This window comes from Heliconius melpomene, chromosome 17, assembly GCF_056956725.1.
Source record: "Heliconius melpomene rosina isolate 202511_hmr_F chromosome 17, ASM5695672v1, whole genome shotgun sequence".
NCBI lineage: Eukaryota > Metazoa > Arthropoda > Insecta > Lepidoptera > Nymphalidae > Heliconius > Heliconius melpomene.
In genome coordinates, this window is record NC_140405.1 from 9,524,370 (window position 1) to 9,545,521 (window position 21,152).

Below are 21,152 nucleotides of genomic sequence, written 5' to 3' on the forward strand. Positions count from 1 at the left end.
GTAACTCGTCAACTAAGTATCTTATAATCAAATGTCTGGAAAACATATAAATTTAATAAACATTTCCTTATACTTAGTCGCTTAGAATTATTATACAATAAATGGTAATCAATGATAAAAAAGGCATAAATTTTTTGATTAATATTTATAGATCCTCGAAAGACCTTTTCCTTTGTTATAATTATAATAATTAAAGTTATCTTAACCCTAAAGCAATAATATTGCACATTGCATTATTTGTATGTATATAACAATATACGTAGAAAATTTTTCAAAAATAATAAATATATAACAACAATAAAAACATTGTTCCAGTTGTGGAACAGAAAACAAGCGTGCGACTGTAAACGTGACAGGTTGTGGGTTCGATTCCTACTCGGGCAAATGAAATATTTAATACTAATATTTCCTTTCTCTGGTAATGAGTTCCGCCACTCAACACGCAATGGCTTCAGAATTTGGCAGAAAGTGGGGAATGGAATGTCTTAACGCTTGGTTCTCTCTGCCTACTCTGCTATTTGCGGGATACAATGTTTGAAGCTCGAACAAACTAAGTACTACTTGAATAAGGAATTAAATAATGATATGCAATTCACCCACATATGGGTAGAGTAACGAATGAATGCTAATAACTTTTTGTTTTAATTTTATCTCTTGCATGGCTATATATCTAAGATAAAAGCTAAAAATTGTTTTTTTTTTCTATATGCAATGGCACAGAAACATTAAAAAGGTTCTATTATTATCTTTTCATAACTAAATAGCATATTGGTAAGAAATTGTTATTTGATAAATAGATTAATTGTGCGTAAATAATTTAAAATGTTAATCTACCTGTATACTTGGCTGGCCTGATATGTTAAGCAAAAAATCTCGTTTATTTTTATAAATAAATTAATATCTATAATTTAATAGGACTACCCTAATTGGTTGACCTATATTAGTTTTCATAAAAAATGTAATTACAACAAATTGAGCTAACTGGTATTTCAAAGGTATAAATGAAAAAAACCTTATAAGTTAATTTTAACAGTAAATGTTAAAACCCTACAAAGCGTGGCGTTGAGTTCCGAGATATAATGTATCGTAAATTGTGTGTTGAGTGGCGAAACTCAACGCCGCGCTTTGCCTCGACACCAAAACGAAAAAAATTAAATATAAATGTAAATGAATTTTTCATTTCCTTGAGTGGGGATCTAACCCACAATCAGTCGCGCTTACAGTCACACTTTGTGCCCCTGCACTACGACTGGCTTCCTGTTATTGGCTAATGTTATGCTAAAGTAACTTTTACAAGAAATAAACGCATAACATATTAAAAACATATGTATCAGTCAATCAGTATACAAAATTTTATTAAAATGAAATAAAATTCATAAATATCCTTAAAATGCTTACTAATAAGCTTTGGTAATAAATAATTATATATTAAGCATTTTAATATTATCAAATTATATTCTTGTCTAATATTATATATATTATATATAAACAAACTACACCAAACTTTTTTCTTCTTCAAGAATAGGTTTTCTAGAATTTTCTTCCATTTCAATTTGTTTAAATCTTGCATATAGTGCACTGCTGGCCAAGACTATAACGTTAGACATCCACCATAAAGTATTCTTTGTTTCGTTGTACCACTGTGTGGCCATGACAGTTTGTGCACAAGCTTTTGCCGTTCCTGAGATATTGTGTGTCAGAGGTGAAGTTACCTGTAAGTAAATAAACTATAACATATAAGGTTTATATATATAAAAAACAGAATAAATTAAATATTTAAAACCTTAGAACAAATAGTAGAGGTAGAGGGAACCTCCTAGTTTTAAGGCATTCAGTTTCCCTATTTTGGCAGAATTTTTCGACGCATTGCGTGTTGAGTGGTACCAGAGCTAAGAAATTAAAATATTCGGTCCCCTTGACTGGGGACCGAACCCACAACCGTCGCGTCACAACCACACCCTTGTGCCCCTGCGCCACGACGGCCATATATTCACTTTAAAAAAATAAAATAAAAAGGAAATTAAGGGGGATTCCTATACAACAAATGTGATTGCTGTGTTATTTTTACTAATAATAGTAAGCAACTCCTTGTACCTGATCCAACGTGTACTTGGCCGATTTTTAAAAAAAAAAAATATACCTTAATTTGCAGTGAAGTAACATATCCAATAGCAAATCCACAAAGTCCACCAACAACCATTTGCATCCAAAAGTAAGGACTATGGAAATTTGTATAGGTAAGTACCACACTTAGTTCTCCATTCAATATCATTAATGGCAGAAACAAAATAATTGAATATGCATTATTATAATATGATAGCAGCCATACTTCTTGGTTTACGCTTGGCAATACTTTTTTGGTAAAAATGGAATATAGTGATAGCATGAGGGAGCCAATAACACCATATATTGTTCCAATAAGAGAAAATGAACCTGAAAAGCAATTACAATTTAATATTCTATTGATAGCAGATAATTGTTGTATGTTATTGACACTGCAAAAAGTAATCATTGTATAATTTTGTTTCTAGCTTTACATTGTATCCTGCACATAGCACTGGGGATTTTATTCCCATTAAGGCTCTTGCATTTCCCATTTTTTCACCAAGTTCTTGAAACATTATGAGTTGAATGGGGTAACTCTATGCCATGCTTATGCCTTATTATCAGAACAAGGAAATGAACAATATTTAATATTACATTCTGTGCCCCAATAGCCTTAATTATAATAATAGAATGAATCAAAGAAGTACAAATAATTACCCAATAAGTTTTCTTGATCAACACCAAGATAAAAACCAAATATAATAAATCCACAACAAAACACACATCTATATGATGTAGCTTGCCTCAAAAGCACCCAACTAAATATAACATTAAAAACTGTTGTCAATGACCTTCCTATGTAATAAAATGATACATCAACATATTTGAGGCAGAGATTGTTTGTTGCAATCATCAGTGTAAACATAATTGATAATGGTATTACCTGCGAAAATAAAAATATTATAAATTTATTATATAAAAGAGGCTGCTATGATGCAGCGGCAGTGTGTAATTGTGATGGTTGTGACTTCAATTCCCTCTGAGAGGAATGAATTATTTTAATCTCTTCTCCAAATTATGGAGACATTGTGTCCCTAGTATCAGCTACTCACAACTCAATGTCTTAATAAATGAAAGATGCATAGAGCAGTGTCTCTCAAATGAGGCAATTGTCAAAAATATTTTTTACATACTTTGCCAACAACTTCTTTTGACCATGGAGTTCCTTTTGGGAAACTGAATATTCCTGGAATACCACCTGTTTTGCTCAAAGTCAAACATATTGTAAATGAAACTATGCACTGGAACCAAGTTATGAATAGAGGAGCTTCTAAAGCCACTGACTGGCTGCTTAGCAAACTCTTATTCACAAAAACTGTTGCAATTGATATCACCCTGTAATAATACTTTAGTTGAGGCGTACAATCGTAGTAAACATGTGTAAGGAGTATTTATCTACATAGACGATCAAAAAGATATTACATTTCATAATCGAATTTCTAATCTGATTAAACATAATAAACCCATTAAACCTGTAGGTTTCAGATAACGAAAATTTTTAAACAAATTGATATAACAAAAGTTGAAAATGGACGAGTAAATATATATTACATTACAATTATTTTCAAATATAGAATCACAAACTTACCAATAACAGCATACGACAATGAATATTTTAATATATCTGGAGCACAAATCTGACTGACGATCCTTCATTTTGTAGAAACAATTATTAAATTAGGCCTTATATCAATACGACGACGGTACGTCAGCCAGTTTATTTCTAAAATATGTATTTGTAGAAAATTGTTATTGTAAACAAAAAATAATGCACATTCCCGGAACGCCGAAGTCATAAATAGCCGGAGTTTTATAGTTCTAATGACTTTTGAGTTTTGACAGACGACAATGTTGACAAGTGACTGTTTCAGAAAATTTACCACTTGAGAAAAAAATGTTTAAATGATGTGTCAAGTGATAGTTTACCAAAGAACAATAAATATGTTTCTATAGTTATTATAATTATTATGGTTCTTTGTGTCTTTGAGGCCAGCCGTGGCGTAGGGGCACATGTGTGTAAACGCAATTGGTTGTGGATTCCATCCCTACTTGAGAAAATTAAATACTTAAGTAAATTTATATTTTCATTTCTTCACTCTGGTGTCGAGGTAAAGGATGGCGTTTTAGTCACAATAATATGGAAAGAAATTTCAAATGCTTCTAACCATCACTTTGATTATGTGGGTAGAAAGAAGAAAGCGATTGGGCCATACCACCCTAGAATAGTCTGGTATCAATCTCAAAATTTTTAATCACAAAAAATTATGCTAAAATCATATTTTTATGGTAAAGCCAAGAATTTCAATGTTGTTACTAAATTACATATTCTTAATTGTTTTAGCCTTTAGCCCCCAACTCAAAAAAATCTTACGTGAACATTTTTATTTCATACATAAAACGTAAATTCGATTTCAATAGGATGATCACCGCCTTCAGTACAGGAGAACATATTATACAGGAGGCCAAGTCGCTCCCTGGAAAATATGTCTAAATACTCGCAAGTCCTAGATTTTGAAAATGTTTAATAAATCTTTTTAAAGACCTTTGTCTATCTAGTTACACTTCGAACAATTACAATTAATAAATAAGCGCAGCAGTAATATAATGAGAATATCTTACCAAAAAAATTAAAATTAACGATATTTTGAAACCATTTTTTGTAATAAGTTGAATCATTTTTATTACATTTTTTTATTCGTTTTGTATAATTTTTATTCTAATAACATTGTTTATGTTGATTGGTTTTTATTCTAGTAACATTGTTTATGTCGTATCAAAAACGGCGCTGACGTCAGGGACTTGAATCTTGATTATTTTTCAGACCTGACAAAATCATTCAAGAGGTGAAGTGCTTTTATAAAGTTTATACACATAAATAAAAACCCCAGTGTTTTGATTTTTAAATAATTTTATTTTAAAACATGGAATCGACACCTGAGACTAAATCAGTGGAATCAGAGGGTCCTAGTTCTAGCATCATAAGCGAAATTATCTACAGTCCTATAAATTTGCTATTAACTGTGATTATAGTTGTGTTGGTGTACAAAATAATAAAAAGTAGATTCGGCAAAACATCAGTAGAACCGCCACCGGCTGAACTTCCTAAAATTCGAAAAGATATGACATGCGCTGAATTACGAAAGTACGACGGGACCCAATCTGATGGTCGTGTGTTGGTAGCGGTAAATGGGTGGATATTCGATGTGACACGAGGACGCCGCTTCTACGGGCCCGGTGAGTGCATATTTTTATAAATAGCATTGACTTTTGTGACTCATTATTTATATATTCATGACATTGTACTGCATCATACATAAACAATTCGATACCTGTTAACGCAGTCCATGTGCTCACATAGAAAATCAATTACGACTGCATAATTTATACAGCTGTAGTAGTATGTACTACATGCATCAAGTACAAGTAATTTTTTTTCTATGCAATTAAGTATATAAACAATTATTGTAACACAATTTTACAGTTTATTAAAATTTTAGGTGGTCCATATGCGGCATTTGGAGGAAGTGATGCATCTAGAGGTCTTGCCACATTTTCAGTGACCAGATCAGACAAGGAGTATGATGACCTCAGTGACCTCAATTCCATGCAGATGGAATCTGTTAAAGAGTGGGAAGCACAATTTAGAGGTGATTATTATCTTGTATGCTAAATGAATTATGCTTTAATTTAATATATTTTTAAGTATTAGTAATGGTTTATAGGGATATTCATGAAATTTACAAAATAAAAAATACTAGGTTAGTGATTGTCTCATTTTAAATATGAATGATAATATAAAAACTAAGTTATCATAGTGTTATCCAATAAATTAAAAATGTCAAATCATTCTTAATAAAATAGCTAGGTCACATTATATGTGATAATAGTGTTAAAATACAATTATATATTATTAATTATATATTTAAAATATATATTTAGAAAATAATACTTATCTAAAATATGTTGTTAGTATAAAACTACACATTTATTTATAATTTTGTACATTTGTAAAAATAAACATCAATATTGTGCATTGGAACAGTGGTAGCACCAGACTGTTTTTTTCAGACCAAGCAATGGTCATTGGTTTTAACTTTTAAGTCTATATGGGAGAGTCAGCTATTTTCACTTCAATATGGTCTTAAGTTATAAACAAATATATTTTTTACTAGATGACCCCTATCAAATTTATAATAGAACTTCACTCAGTCTGTATAAAAAGTAAAATAAAAAATATATATATATAATTTAAAATAATGTTTTGGAATGCATTCTTGCATTACCAGATAAGATATGGAGTAAACAACATTTATTTTCGTATATCAAAAAATCAACATCAATCATGATTTTTCTGATATTTCTGATATTTATGTTATGATAATAATATACATGGACACCTAATATATTATATATTTTAATATATTTCTTTTATGTTAAGCTAAAAAAAAACCGGTCAAGGGCTAGTCACACTCGCCCACTGAGGGTTCCATACCAATTTTAGGATTGTAGGTTAACAAGAAGTCTTATTAACTTTTTATATGTTTGAACGACATTCGTAATTATGTATATTAAAATTATATTTATTGGTTAAAAGTAAATTTCAATATAAATCAAAAACTTAAAGCTGTTTGAATTAACACAAATAGCAAATTTTTGAGTCAGGTCACCCTTATTCTAAATTCTAAAGGTGCGGTGTGTTTAGTTTATATTTTATTTATTTATTTATCCTTGTTTATTGTTGCGTTTCCTACATGAGCTGCTACTTTAAACATATTAATAATATCCTGCGTCATATATATTTCAATATAAATTATTTTAAATATTTCATACTAGGTCATTACGAACACAAAAGCGTTACGCTGTATCCCGCACACAGTAGAGTAGGCAGAAGAAACCACATGTTAAGACACTGCATTCCTTATTTGTTGCCGAATTCTGGACGTGTTGCGTGTCGAATGGTGGAACTTATCGCCGCGATTTGCCTCGACATCAGAAAAAAATCCTCGAGTGGTACTCGAACCTACGACCTAGCGCGTTTTCAGTCACACTGCACCCCTGCGCCACGTCTGGCCTCAAGAATTACGTATGCTATTCGTTTTAAGCAGTATCCAATTCCATATATAAAACAATACAATTAATTCAGTCTGTGCTGGCGTTGCAGTAAAAAATTGCGCGTATAAAAACTCGATATGGTCGATGGCATGATCCGACGCGACGCGTCTTACATCGTACGATTATATAAACCTCGGAGGAAATTTAACTTTATATGTATGTATTATATTCCGTCGCATTTAATATTTCATATTACCTGCTTTGGGTATAAGAAATTTTATAGTTCGATATTAATTTCTGGTTTGACCACTGGAAGTATACTAAAACTAGCGTGTACCTGCGGCTCTGTCCGCGCGGTCATATAGAAATAACTAAGAGTACGTATGCCACACGCATCAATCAGCCACAATCATCTCTCCAGTTTTTGCAACATTTCTCGTTGTTCCTCCACGCCTACTGGTCGTAGCGTGATATAATATATGTATCGAAGAAGGTTATAACCTTAATCGATAAATGGACTACGAAATTTAAAAATACTTTTTCATTTAAAACAAGTAGTTCCTGAGATTATCGTGCTCAAGCAAAGAAAGTCTTTAGCGTTGTAATTTACTTAGATTGAATTTAAAATTGAATGTAGAAGAATTTGAAGCGGCACCCTACGTGTAACCTACGTTATGTTTTTATCGTGTCACGCTTTACTTAGACTCTTACTAAACCTACTAATTTCATTAAAAAAAAGTCTTGTTCCAATTTAGCCTTTTTTCTAACATGTGCGTATTATCGTCTGGAATTAATAAAAAGTTTAGTATTTAGATTATGAGATAACTTATCTTTTAATAATAACTGTCATAGATTTTGTCAGTCGTATTATAACGCATTTGTGAATTCGCATGTGTGAAAATGTGTGAAAATCGAACACTAATGGCGACTCTAGGCTTGCGCTCTGCTCTACTCTCGAAGTCTCTACCAAGCTTGTGCCCCACTTAATTTGTCATTAAATACCGTAATAGCGGGATAGTTGTGGTTTTTAATGTTCACCGTGGAAGTTCTTGGTATTCTAAGTTTTAAAACATACAAATGTATGGAAATTAAGTCGTTATTAACGAATGTTTGAAAATATGCGAGTAATTTAATGGTGGTGTAAAATTAATTTATCTCAGTATTAAAAATAATATTTGGTTATAAATAACTAGCGGCCCGCTCGCGGTTTCACCCGCGTGAACTATGTTATTATTAATTTCTGTCCCCATGACTACGTCCTAGTGACGTCTATGCAAAATCTGAGACTCCTAGCATTTGTAGTAAGTTTCATACAAACTTTCGACCCCAAAAACCACCCCTTAGAAGTCGAATATTACAAATTCCCGTCTTAGCGAGCACCTACGTCCTATAAATAACTCCTATGCAAAATTTGAGATTCCTAGCACTTGTAGTTTCTGAGATTTCGTGATGAGTGAGTGACCTTTTGATTTTATATATATAGATAAATGATCATTGACCAATTAGGAACTGTCTGAAATTACATACGATAATTGTGGGTTAGATATGGATAAAGATAACTGAAAACACGCAGTTATTGAAATTGACGAAAATATGCTAAGTATATTTTTAATTAATCACTAGGTTCCCTCTGCCTAAATACCATGATGCGGCTAAAAGTATTGCCAAATCTATTTACATATTAAAATTATATCTTAGAAAATATTGATAGTAATACACTGTATAAAGTAATAAGCTGTGCCCCGTATACAGCAGTTGAGGCGTTGCGTGTTGATTGGCGGAACTCAACGCCGCGCTTTTCACCTTAAAAATATTAAATATTTCATCCCCCCCCCACACAGTAGGTATCGCACCCAGGACTGACGCGTTTCCAGTAACACGCTTGTGACAATGCGCCACGACGGCCACTATATTATAATTATTATTTAATTTATAAACATAATAAATCTACTCCCAACTCAATCCATTTAATAAATTATGATTATAAATGTTTCAGAGAAATACGATCTTGTGGGCAAACTACTGAAGCCCGGCGAAGAACCGACGAACTACTCCGACGAAGAGCCCGAAGAGACCGACAATTCCACCAGTCCCGACGACAAGAAGGAACAATAATAACTTAACTTTTTCTTAATCAAGAACCACTTGGCCAAACAAATATACTTAAATTATTTATATATTCACATGTTTCTTCATTTTGTTGGGAAATCTTAGTATTGTCTCTATATTATAGTGGTGCCCTACTTATTTTTTGTTGTAGTATTTCGTTACGCCTTTGTTAGCTTTGTGATGTTTTTTAAACAATTGTTTAAAGGTCTTATGCGTATATAAAATGCATTTTTAAGTACTTTGTGCAATACAATCACATAAATAATTATGTAAATTATGTTGTTTTGATATGTTATATTTATATTACGTTTGGTCAAACTGGTATTGTTACTTAATATAAATGCTCTTCATATAAAAAATATTTCACAAGTCACAAGTTCCGTCCTGCTTAGATACAAACGGTAACTCAAAAATTGTACCATAGTTTAAAACTCAACAACTCAAACTTCAACTTTAAAAGTGTTTTTTTTATACAAATACCCTTAATATGAATAATAGTAAAATGATATATATTCATAAGGGTTGTGCTATTAATATATCCTGTTAAGATTTTACAGAAAATTTATGATTTGTTTGGATTATTTCAATTATAGTTAACCTCATTTGCATGTTTATAGGTGTCAATTATCATTTAACTGTAATTAAATTAGTTATATGTACATATTAACGTCATAGACGTGAATATTAACAGTTTTAATGTGATTTAAAAGATAATGTCTCTGAGTTTAGCACTCACATGGCAAAATCTTTTCATAAATCATTTAGAATTTTGAATAAATGGTAAATATGCAATTCTAAATAATGCTTCTGGGTAAGCTTCTAAGAATTAGTGCAGCAATATCACATGAAAATTGCATTAAGTAGCTGAAATGAAAACAACATTCCTTCACAGAACTTATTACATCTGCTTAAATAGGATTTGACATTTGGTGTCGCTATATAAAAGGTTGTGTCCAAGGATGATTAAAAATGGACTACTTTGACATTGATTTATCTATTTTAATTTTTAGAAAATGTAAATAAAATTTAAACGTAGCGAGCCTCGAACCTGCGTCTCTTGGACAGTCAGACAATTTTTTTAAATTATATATATACCAAGTGTGGTATTAAAACTTTAAAAATACCTTGCTGAAATGTGTAAAATTCAAGTGATCCGCGAAGAACTTAAGTACTTAATACGACTTATATAACCAATATAAACTGGTTTTTACTAGTATTAGATAAAAAATTGTTTCCCTTACATTAATGTTTTTAAAACAAAAATCTTTGCATTAGCTTATCTCATGTTGTTGTTATTACGGCTATAATGCGTGAAAATTTAAGTTATTTTAATAGTTTCACGCAACTCAGGCAAAGGAGACCTAGTGTTACAACATTCTGCTGTCTATTTTCCAATATTGATCTAATTATTCGATCTAATTTTCGAGACATTGCGTGTTGATTCGTAGAACTTTAAGACGCGCTTTGTCCGCTATAACTGGGTAATGAAAATTATTTAAATATTGTAATCATGTCAAAAATCAGAATCAAACACAAAACCATGTCGGCTGTGGGATTTATATAACTTTTTAAAATTTACATAACTTTAAAAAAAAGTTAATTATACATTGTTTAAATAACTTTTCTTTAAAAGTAAAAAAAATATATAAAACAGTTTTTGATTTGCCGTTTAGTGTGAACAGCGGGGCTTATAACGCTTTATTTACAGTAGAAGCTAATGGCCAGTTACTAAAATGTCTAACTAAAATGTGGAAACAATAAATATGTGTTTTATAATGTGATATTAATATCCAGCTAACGCTATATATTATGTACAATCGTTAGTAAAATTATTTTTACATTTTAACAGTATACGTAAAGTGAATGTGGAAAGTTAAATATATATATATATGAAATTAATTAAATTGTATGTATGTATTGTATATATATATTTTATACGAAACTTAACTAAGTGTATGAGGCCTCGGTGACAATTGTACCTAAATCAAAATTTTACTATGGCTTTTTTAAAATCTCTATATTTATATATATCGTTGTGATGATTGAAGTTGGCGAATACGTGTTATTGTTTAATTTCATCGACATATTCGGTTGTACTTTTTTGCTAATAACTTTTAGGTTAAAACTTCTAAAGTTTAGGCTTAGACTGTTGTTAGCAACTGCATTTATAGACGGTTTGTTGTTGTTTGTGGTTAAATACCCATTTAATTGGAAATATTTAATGTCCTTTGTAAGTTTTTACATCTGGTTGCAACGTAAAAATATATATTTTATAAAGCTTTACAAAGGCAAGACGCTTTTTATCCGAAATCCTATTTCTTTAGTGTATAAGTTCAAATAAAATTTTGATTAAAGCTATTTTCCAAAGACGCTTCAATTCGAAATTATTCAGAAGCAAACAGTATATTACAGATTTTGTTATCTAAGAGGTTTGTGCTTTTATAATTTCTAAACAATATATAATTTTCTTGCACAAAAAATCGATTTCTATCGATTAATTAGTTTTTCATTCGTTTAATTACATATAAACATACAACAATCATTCGTAATCGCCTTCTTTATTCTGCAGATTTAAGAATTGAAAGACTGAGATGGCAAAATAGGTTGATATTGTGAAATGGATTTGGACGAAATTAACAATCGCACATTCCTAGTTCGATCGGATTGTGGAAATTATATCAACTTATCACCCAACTGCCAGTTGGTTGTGTTAATGTTTTGCATTTATCGCGTGTTGTATTGTTTTGCGGGAATTTCATATTAAATGGCTTGTTTTTTTTTATAAAATTAATTTTGTACCTTTTTTCAAGTTTAGATTTTAGTTTTTATATATTATGCTTAAATTTACATTTATTTCACTTTATCGAACATGTTCACAAGAATATTGTAACTTGCAAGTATTTTAATAACCTGATCGGTACTTAACGTGAGTTTATATATATTGTGTAAATTATTAATTATCTGTGGCAAGAAAAAAATACAAAAATAATGAATTAGGAAATGTGCATAATAAAGTTGTTGAATGTTGATTCTTTAGTTGTATTTCAATTTATTGTTGCTTGTGGGATTTATGAATTAAGTCCTTTATCCTTAGTTCCTATGCGGCCTGAAAAAATGATAAAAAATATTATAGTAATAAAAAATTACACATTTTGAAGTGTATGCTTATTTTTTTTAAATTTGAATTATAATTTGATTGAGTTAAGTACTCAATCAGTACTCAATTTTTTACGAGACATGTAAATCTTAAAAATAAAAATCCTAATATATTTTTTTATTATACGTTAAATATTTTACAGTCTTTCTATTTCTTGTATTGTTTCCATTTCGATTTATTTATATAAACATAGTTCATAGCAATACACAAAATAAATTTACATATCGAAAGACATTCACAACAATTTCATTATTTCATTATTAAAATTTTCAAGCAACATCAAATTATTGTTGTTGTGTTTGCAAATATTACTGTTACTCCGACAAAAAGAAAATTAGTTTTATTATGACCATTTTCGATAAAAATTCTAAAGATTTTTTACGCTTTACGATATCTGTTATAGGCATAGTTACACAATCAGAAGGCACCTAGTGTAAAGACATGCCGTTCTCTGCACTGCACTTTCCGCCGAATTTAAAACTGCGTGTTGCGTGGCGGCACTCAACCCCGCGCTGCATCTTGTTACCAGAACGAGGAAATGATAAAACATGAAAAATATTTAAGAAACTGTATAATCATTTAAACGTAGTGGGACTCAAACCTTAATATCTTATACTTTTTCTAATATATTTTTCTACTCTAAATGTTAAATAACATTTAAAAAAATATATAATATTCCGTTATTGTATATTCTCTTTCATGTTTTACGTTGGTTTCCCCGTTTTTATTCAAATTTTATGTTAAAGTCAATATTGTTAGCGTACAAATGTAAATGATTTGTAGAGATTTAGGTGAAAAAGACAGTAAAAGCAGTGGAATTGTGTCAAACGGACACAGTTGCTTATAGGCGGAAGCCCTGATTAGAAGGTATCTAGTGTGTAGTGTTGTTCTTGAGTGATACATGACACTTATAGTAATTACGTGGATCTTGTGTCCGAGTACGTTGGGAACATATAGACGGTATGTGTTTTTATCGTGTTTATTTTAAAAACTTTTCTTTTTGTTTTAATATTTTTAGTGACCACAAGGTCACGTATAAGCTATAAATTAAAAAATATATATTTTATATACCTACATCAACAATTGTTTATCACCGTTCAAAAGTTCGTAAATACAGCTAAAAGGGGAAAACTGGCATACCTACTTGATAACAGAGTCGTGAGGTAGTTCCCCTGGCTGGTTAGTTCTGCCTCTCAACGTGTAAAATCTTGAATAATTGATTGCAATAGATTAAAAAACCAGTCAGATTCGAGTCGGAAATCGAAGAAAAGGCACTCATTTTGTATGAAATGATCTACAATTATAGACTTATACAAAATACAGCAAAACCTCGTATGTTGTGATTGCGTTGACTTGGAAGCCTAATTTTGTCTGTGCTTCAGGTGACGTTTGATATTTGATATTATTTTAGTTTGGTACGCGCGAACGAAATTTTTAGCGTTATATACTGTCAGGGCTCATGGCGCCAAATTTGTAAAAACATTTTAATATGCATTTGATTAATAGGTATTAAATTATTGTTGTTGACTTAATTATTGGAAAGACCTTGAAACTGCAGATTATTTTGCTATCTGTTATCATTGACGTTGGAGTTATCAAACATTGTAACACAAATCCTAGAATTATACAGAATAAAATTCCGTTATCTAATAATGAAGTTGTTGCTTAGAGTTTATTAAATATTTATTTATTTTTAATTGAACTCGACAACGAATATATGTTCATTTTCAATTTTTTTTCAACTTCACGCTGTATGCCGCACGCAGTAAGGTAAACAGAACGAGCTAGTGCTAGTACGAGCGAACATGCTTGTGCCCCTGCGCTACGACTGGCCTTCAGATAATATTTATTGAAGTAAATAAACGTAAGAATACAATCTTAATTAAAAATAAACAGATGGTGTTAACAAATAAAATACAAAGTTGAAAATTACTTTTACATATTAAATGATGTAAAAGCAATTTTCAATTTTCTCATAAAACTATTAGAAATATTTAAATAAGTAGGTAGACCTACCTATGCAGAATCGTGATTTGAACTCGCACCTCTTAGTTGTAGATACATAAAATAAATAGTATCAATACATAATGTCAATTTTTTTTTTTTTATGGAAAAAGGACAAGGCAAACGAGCGTTCGGGTCATTTGATGATGATCACCGCCGCCCACGACCCCGTGCAATGTCAAAAGATGGCGAAAAAAGGTTTCTATGGCACAGAACGTGCGGAGTACCTACTTACAATCGACGGAGTATTTGGTCACTGGACTAAAGACTTATCTATTAGCGAAAACAAAACACGACTAGTGGATATAGTAGTTACTTATTAAGTGGGGTCGTTGTGCCCCACGTGTCCGCTTTTACCCCTTTCCCCTATAGATAGTATTGTTTCAAGCATTAAATTGTACACAGTACAGTATGGTCAACAAGTTGTGACCGCCCTGAAGCTAGCTGTAGATATCTGCGCAGGTTTCGTTTTTGAATATTTTCTTCCCGAGTTAACAATGCGGAAAAGTGTAGAAAATCTAACTTCAAGGCGGCCACGATTTGTTGACCCTACTGTGCGCATTGAAAGTTATATTTGCTTAAGTATATAGTTATTTGTTTTTATTTTCTTAGAATTTGTAAGCCTGCAATACCTAATGATAAAATGTGCCAACATCAGAGAATATAATAGTAGTACAGACTTACCTACTGTGACGCTATTGATATCTCGCTAAAAGTAAAATTTCGTATGTTTTACTTCCACCAATTACAAATATACCTATTACGCAGTTAAGCTTTAAAGCAAAAAAACATAAATTCAATACGTTTTTATCATTGTTTAAATTTTTCAAAAAGTAACAAATGATCTCAAATTTACATATACTTACTTAATTAAAAAAAAATCTTCATCGTCTTCATAATAAAGATTTTTAAGAGCTGATTATAAAAATATGTATATTATCTTGGTTTTAAACTTTTAATTATGCAACATTAAAAAAACAACAGTGGCCAATATTTCTCTACATCAGCCCTATCTACAATACTGAGGTCAGAGGTGAGAACCCGCGACATCTTACGAATGTCGCATTAAGTGCATATTATACTTATTTTTGTTTATTCTGTCTGCCATTATTTGTTAGAGCCAAGTAGGTATACGAAATAATTATATAAAAAAAATCATCTTCACGCTGTATCCCGCACACAGCAAAGTAGGCAGAGGGAACCTAGTGTTAAGGTACTCCATTCCCCAATTTCTGCCCAATTTTGGAGGCATTGCGTGTTGAGGGGCAGAACTCAACGCCGCGCTTTGCCTCGACACCAGAGCGAAGAAATGGAAATAAATAAATATTTCATGAGTATATTGTATATTGCTTATCCGTTATACCTAATTGCTATAAAAAAATAGTAGTAAGTGTAACAACGATAATCAGTTTTTGCAATTAAATCCTCGTTATCATATTTACTTAAGCTGGGTCAAACTTCAAACTTACCAATTTCTAGATAAAAATAAAAGTCTTAATAACATGTATTTTAAATGATGACGTGTTACTATGAGAGTCAAATGAGAATATTGACGAAATCTGGTGAAGTTCAAAAATTTCTGGCTGTAGATAAGTGTGGCCAGTGTTTGGTGGAAAGTGGAGAACGGAAGCGTCTTAATGGAAACGGAGTGTCTTAACACTAGGTTCCCAGATTCCCTCTGCCTTTACTAACATGTGCAGGATACAAAGTGCTAAGTAAAATAAGCTAAGCTATAAGTAAAATAAGATGCAGGTTCGATTCCCAATGAAGTTAATGTTTAACGTTTAACTTTTGGAATAATATAAAAGTATTGTTGTTCGTTAAAGAGTTTTAAAAACACCAACCACAAAAACAAGTTAAAATAATTCATTAATTTTACGGTTGTATGTTATCCCAATTTCCCAAATTCGATTATTACCCGAATGAATCGAATATTTTCCCAGTATGATTTCAAGTTAAGAATCTTAGCACAAGATCTTAATGCTAGTTGCAAATTGACATTATTTCCTGATGGGTGACCTTGTCGTTTAAATTAGCACCACACTATACCATATTATTGAACAACACAAAAAACAAGCAATACCTATAAACAAAGCAACTAGCATTTTTTTGTCCTCAAACTATATTATTATCTATAGAAATACTTACTTACAAAATATTTATTTGTCTTTTTTAAAACATTTTTTTATTATGATATAATAATATAATGATTAATGGTAGAGGCAAACGTCAAATGTACGATAATACAACGTTCACAAAATCAAGGTTAAATTACTTAAAAGATCGTAACTTCGCATTTCGTCTGTTCTTCATACAACTCTTTTGGGCTATCTAATCATTTTAATGCGCGGACGTATTGATAGAGAGGCCAGTTGAGACTGTAAACGCGACTGGTTGTAGGTTCGATCGCCACTCGAGGAAATGTAACATTTATTTCAATTTATATTTTCATATCTTCGCTTTGGTGTCGAGGCGAAACGCGGCGTTAAGTTCCGCCACTCACCGAGCTATGCTTCCAGAATTCGGAGAACGGAGTTTCCTAACGTTAGGTTCCGATAACTGATGTATTGATTTTGGTACATACATTACCAGCGCAGGTGGAACATACTTACTTATATCGAATAGTTCAATTAAATATTCTCGAACCATCGATTAGTGAAGGGCGTGGGACTCCCTAACACAGCAAACTATAATTATTATTTAGACTTTATAATTAGACTAGCGGACGCGCGCAGCTTCGCTTGCGTAATTAGGGGTGAATTCTAATAAACCACGAAACATGTGTTCAATGAAATATTTTTAAGTCTAAATATCAAATTTTATAAAAACCGGTGGCGATTTAAAGATTTTTCCATACAAACTTTTAACCCCTTATTTGCACCCTTAGGGGGTGAATTCTAGAAAATCATGAAACACATATTCAATTAAATATTTTTAGGAGTCTAAATTTAAAATTTTATAATAATCGGTGGCGTTTTAAAGATCTTTCCATAAAAACTTTCAACCCCTTATTTGCACTCTTAGGGGAAGAATTCTAGAAAACCATGAAACATGTGTTCAATTAATTACTTTTAAAAATCTAAATTTCAAATTTTATAAAAATCGGTGAAGATTTAATTTTTTTTCCATACAAACTTTCAACCCCTATTTCACCCCTTTAGGGTAAAAATTTTTCAAAATCCCTTCTTAGTGGATGTCCAGATTACGAAAGTAAATATCTGTCCAAATTTCACGTTTCTACGCACAGCGGTTACGGCTGTGCGTGCGTCTTACCTCAGTCAGTGAGGACAAGTCCTTTTATATATATAGATTAATTTTTGTTATTGTTAATTGTTTATGTCACAAGTTCAATTTCTTTTTAGGTAAATCTTAGGCATTCTTTAATTAACTACATATTCCACTGTTACGTCATTGATATTATTATTATATTTCACAAATATAATAAAAAAAAATACTTACATTATGTTTTTTTTTTATATTTTACTCAACACTTTATTTTATTTTATTTTAGTATTGATTATTTTTTTTTTGCTATTACGCTATTAGCTATTAAGCCTCTTACATTTTTCGTACCTATAATAAGTAAATTGATATGACCTCCTTTCTTTTAGTATAACTAGTATAAGGCTTTTATTATATAAAGTAATGCTTTATGCTATACTTTATTCTATTATATAGTTATAATTGTATACTAATTTTTACAATTATAATTTTTTTTATTGTATTTTTACTTTTTTACACGTGTGAGTATACTATACGAATATATTATACAGAACGAATATTTATACTTGAAAACAAAAACTGAATTAATATGACAATTTCAAGATTTTTATCTTTACGTATAATATATGTGAAACCGTATAATGATATTCTCATTATATTTATTTTGTTTAACATTAAAATATAATTGAAGCTCGAAAAACGACGTCGACGATGTCGTGGTGCAGCTGCACAGTGTCTAATTGCAAAGGTAGTAGGTTCGATTCTTAATTGAGGAAATTGATTATTTTCATTGCCTCACTCGGGTAACAAGACAAAGCGTGGCGTTGAGTTCCGCAAATGTCGCAATGTCTCATAACTTGAGCGGACGGAAAGTGAACAACACTAGGTTTCTTAAGTAAAGCAAAAAAAATAAGCATAATGAAAAATATATAAAGTATCGTACCCTACGTAATGAATGCAATTATTCTTAGATAAGTATATAAGTAGTATTCATCATAATAATATGTTAAGCAAATAAATGTACTTCAAATATTTAATTAGTCATATCTACTTATCTGGTGTATTAAGGTACCAACAAATTTCAAAGAAATTGCACAACAGATAAATTATTTACATATTCGTAGATAGTAAAAAAAGATGTTTTCTAGTCTTTTTTCTTTTTAAATAATAGAAAATGTTATAATAATATGTAACGCGTGTAGTGAGTGGTCGCTCAAGTCACCTTGTCATTCGTACTGCTCGTCGCATTAATTCAACACCACACTAATAATTGAAACAACTAATGTCATCTAAATATTACGTCGAATAAAAACTATAATGTTATAGGAAAACGTATAATAAAACATTAACTACATTGATAGTTTAAACATAAAAAAACCTTTAGATAATAAACGATACCAGCACACACACTTTTATAAACATCCCAAAGTATAGGAAGATCCACGAAATTTAAATCTAGTAAAATATTTACAAATGAACTTGGACACAGTACATTAAATGAATAAATACGTGTATATGACGGAGACCACCAGTCCCAGCAGCACGGGGAGTTTCCAAGTTTTATAAAAGCTAGCGTCACTCTTAACACTCACAGCCTGCCAGTCCCGGTACCGTTTCTTAACTTGCCACTTATCCTCATCCACTACCTCTCCGATACAGTATTTTTGCATCATTTCCTTAGCATCCGAACTATGACCGACGTCGTCGAAGTCCTCGCTCGCATCCTTGCCGGAGACGTTTAGCAATACTTCATGTCCCCCAGGATGGTCATCCAGGAACGTTGTGATGTTGTACACTAAATTATCTATAACGAACACAGCTTCTTGGGCCGTGTTCTTCTTAACGAGATCCGCACGTTTAAATAACTTTTTGTTGGACATTTTGGCGATGCTTAATTTTGGATGAGTGTGTAATTCTTGAATCAATTGTGCTGAGCGACTATTGAGTATTGTCTACACTCGCGGACTATTAGTGCTGAATGACGGCCGAGGTTGAGTGAACCAGCGCGTCTCCCCTCTTCGCCTGTCGTGTCGGTCTTGTTATCGCGGAGCATAGTCGACACAAGCCTCAAAATAAATTAAACGTATTAGGGCGTTGTATCATTGTATGTGTGTATCAATTTAGTTAATAGGACTTTACAAATCGTAGGCGTCAATGCAGGACCTTGTTACTATTTTTTTTTGAAAAGAACATGTTTTCGTGAAAATGATTACTTGAAGTATCGAAATCTAGAAGTTCAAAGATAAATTAGATTTTAAGCACCTGAGATCGATGAAACTTTGCTTTTAAAGTCCGTGTCCATTTACATTTTAAATTTAAAAATATAAAACAGCATTTAAGTACATCCCTTTTTAGAGTTTCAATAATATGTTTTTCTCACTCAACATTATAGAAACAACTGAATATATTTACTTAAATAAAAATATTTATCTAAAATATTACGAGCATTTCACAATCAGGCGTTATTTCTATTATTCTTGTAGCAGGCGTATCGTATGAACTTAAACTTATGAACTATTTAAGTTGACAAACTGTTATCATTTGTAAGCAAAGAAAGACACTGGTTAGTGTCTTCGATAGTTTTTTTTTACCTTTTGCTCAATATTATAGAGTCAGGCTCTGCCATAACTGTAGACTTTTTTTAGCTTCACGCTGTGTCCACTACACAGCAGGGTAGAGGTAACCTAGTGTTAAGACTTTCCATTCCCCATTCTCCGCCGAATTCTGGAGGCATTGCCTATTGAGTGACGGAACTCAACGCCACGCTTCACCTAACACCAGAGCGAAGAAATAAAAATATGAAAAAAAATTACAAAAAAATTTCACAAAGTGGGTTCGAACCCACAACCTATAGCGTTTACAGACACTTTGTGCTCCTGCACCACGAGTCACGACTGGCCTACTTAAAATATATCATATTAGTTGACTTCACATCCTTTTAAATACATATATCAAAATTGTTTAGACTTGAACTTACAAAAAAAAGGTGATTGCATTGCATATTTTATTTTCAGCTTCGGTTTGACAGAATAGTAAATAGAAAACGGAGCGTCACTTTCCGTATGAGATGTAGACATGTTGAGTGGTGGAGCCCAACGCCGCGACCAAACCGCTTCTTACTTTGCCTTACAGCAACCATGCCAGCTTTCTTGAACATTTTTTTTAGTTTTCTTTTCTAATTTTTATAGTTTGGTATGGCAGGTTCATTATTCAATAGACTTTCCGGATTTATATGAATGTACGTTTTTTTGTTTTTTAATTATTTTATTATAGTAGGTATAGATTAGGTACTGAACAGTGTCAACTTTTAACCTTCAATTACGTTAATTGAAAAATAGAAGTGGAAAAAAGTGATATAGGGTCTTTCATCAGGAAATGCCATTGCCGTATAATTTTAGTTTAAAACTTAGTATTATTTAAAGAAAAATAAAACAACTCCATCTATATTAATAAAATATCGGTACAACATATTACATATTTTGAAAACTTATATATTGTATCT

The 21,152-nt window shown here is 31.4% G+C and overlaps 2 protein-coding genes, 1 long non-coding RNA gene and 1 pseudogene across 5 annotated transcripts; 1 reads left to right on the plus strand and 3 right to left on the minus strand.

Annotated features, from left to right (window-relative positions):
- Nucleotides 1–5: 5 nt before the first annotated feature.
- nac (GDP-fucose transporter nac) lies at nucleotides 6–4,159 on the minus strand. Its single transcript, XM_085201170.1, has 5 exons — nucleotides 3,695–4,159; nucleotides 3,240–3,441; nucleotides 2,764–2,989; nucleotides 2,141–2,433; nucleotides 6–1,712 (listed from the first exon to the last, which is right to left on the minus strand). Exons 1-5 carry the CDS (start codon nucleotides 3,760–3,762, stop codon nucleotides 1,494–1,496), a joined length of 1,008 nt encoding a protein of 335 aa, XP_085057296.1. The 5' UTR covers nucleotides 3,763–4,159; the 3' UTR covers nucleotides 6–1,493.
- Nucleotides 4,160–4,879: 720 nt separating this feature from the next.
- LOC146530210 (membrane-associated progesterone receptor component 1-like) lies at nucleotides 4,880–12,296 on the plus strand. Its single transcript, XM_085201171.1, has 3 exons — nucleotides 4,880–5,340; nucleotides 5,604–5,753; nucleotides 9,155–12,296. The coding sequence occupies exons 1-3, from the start codon at nucleotides 5,028–5,030 to the stop codon at nucleotides 9,271–9,273; spliced, it is 582 nt and encodes a 193-aa protein (XP_085057297.1). The 5' UTR covers nucleotides 4,880–5,027; the 3' UTR covers nucleotides 9,274–12,296.
- On the minus strand, nucleotides 10,581–16,133 carry LOC146530211 (uncharacterized). 2 transcript variants are annotated; one of them, XR_014878964.1, is made up of 2 exons: nucleotides 13,569–16,133; nucleotides 10,581–12,373 (listed from the first exon to the last, which is right to left on the minus strand). It is a non-coding gene; the product is annotated as an uncharacterized LOC146530211 (long non-coding RNA). The 2 variants fall into 2 exon arrangements; XR_014878963.1 differs by having other exon boundaries at nucleotides 13,565–16,133.
- A 2,837-nt stretch (nucleotides 16,134–18,970) lies between these two features.
- On the minus strand, nucleotides 18,971–19,671 carry LOC146530212 (cytochrome b5 pseudogene; annotated as a pseudogene). The gene has a single exon (XR_014878962.1). The product of XR_014878962.1 is annotated as a cytochrome b5 pseudogene (transcript).
- Nucleotides 19,672–21,152: the final 1,481 nt, after the last annotated feature.

Excerpts from the sequence above, each read along its gene's own strand:
- LOC146530210 (XM_085201171.1), top strand. The coding sequence starts at position 5,028 with ATGGAATCGACACCTGAGACTAAATCAGTGGAATCAGAGGGTCCTAGT. Across the intron at positions 5,341-5,603 it reads ACGCCGCTTCTACGGGCCCG|GTGGTCCATATGCGGCATTT; the intron begins GTGAGTGCATAT and ends TTAAAATTTTAG. Across the intron at positions 5,754-9,154 it reads GTGGGAAGCACAATTTAGAG|AGAAATACGATCTTGTGGGC; the intron begins GTGATTATTATC and ends TAAATGTTTCAG.
- nac (XM_085201170.1), bottom strand. The coding sequence starts at position 3,762 with ATGAAGGATCGTCAGTCAGATTTGTGCTCCAGATATATTAAAATATTC. Across the intron at positions 3,442-3,694 it reads ATTGTCGTATGCTGTTATTG|GGTGATATCAATTGCAACAG; the intron begins GTAAGTTTGTGA and ends GTATTATTACAG. Across the intron at positions 2,434-2,763 it reads TGATCAAGAAAACTTATTGG|GTTCATTTTCTCTTATTGGA; the intron begins GTAATTATTTGT and ends ATTGCTTTTCAG.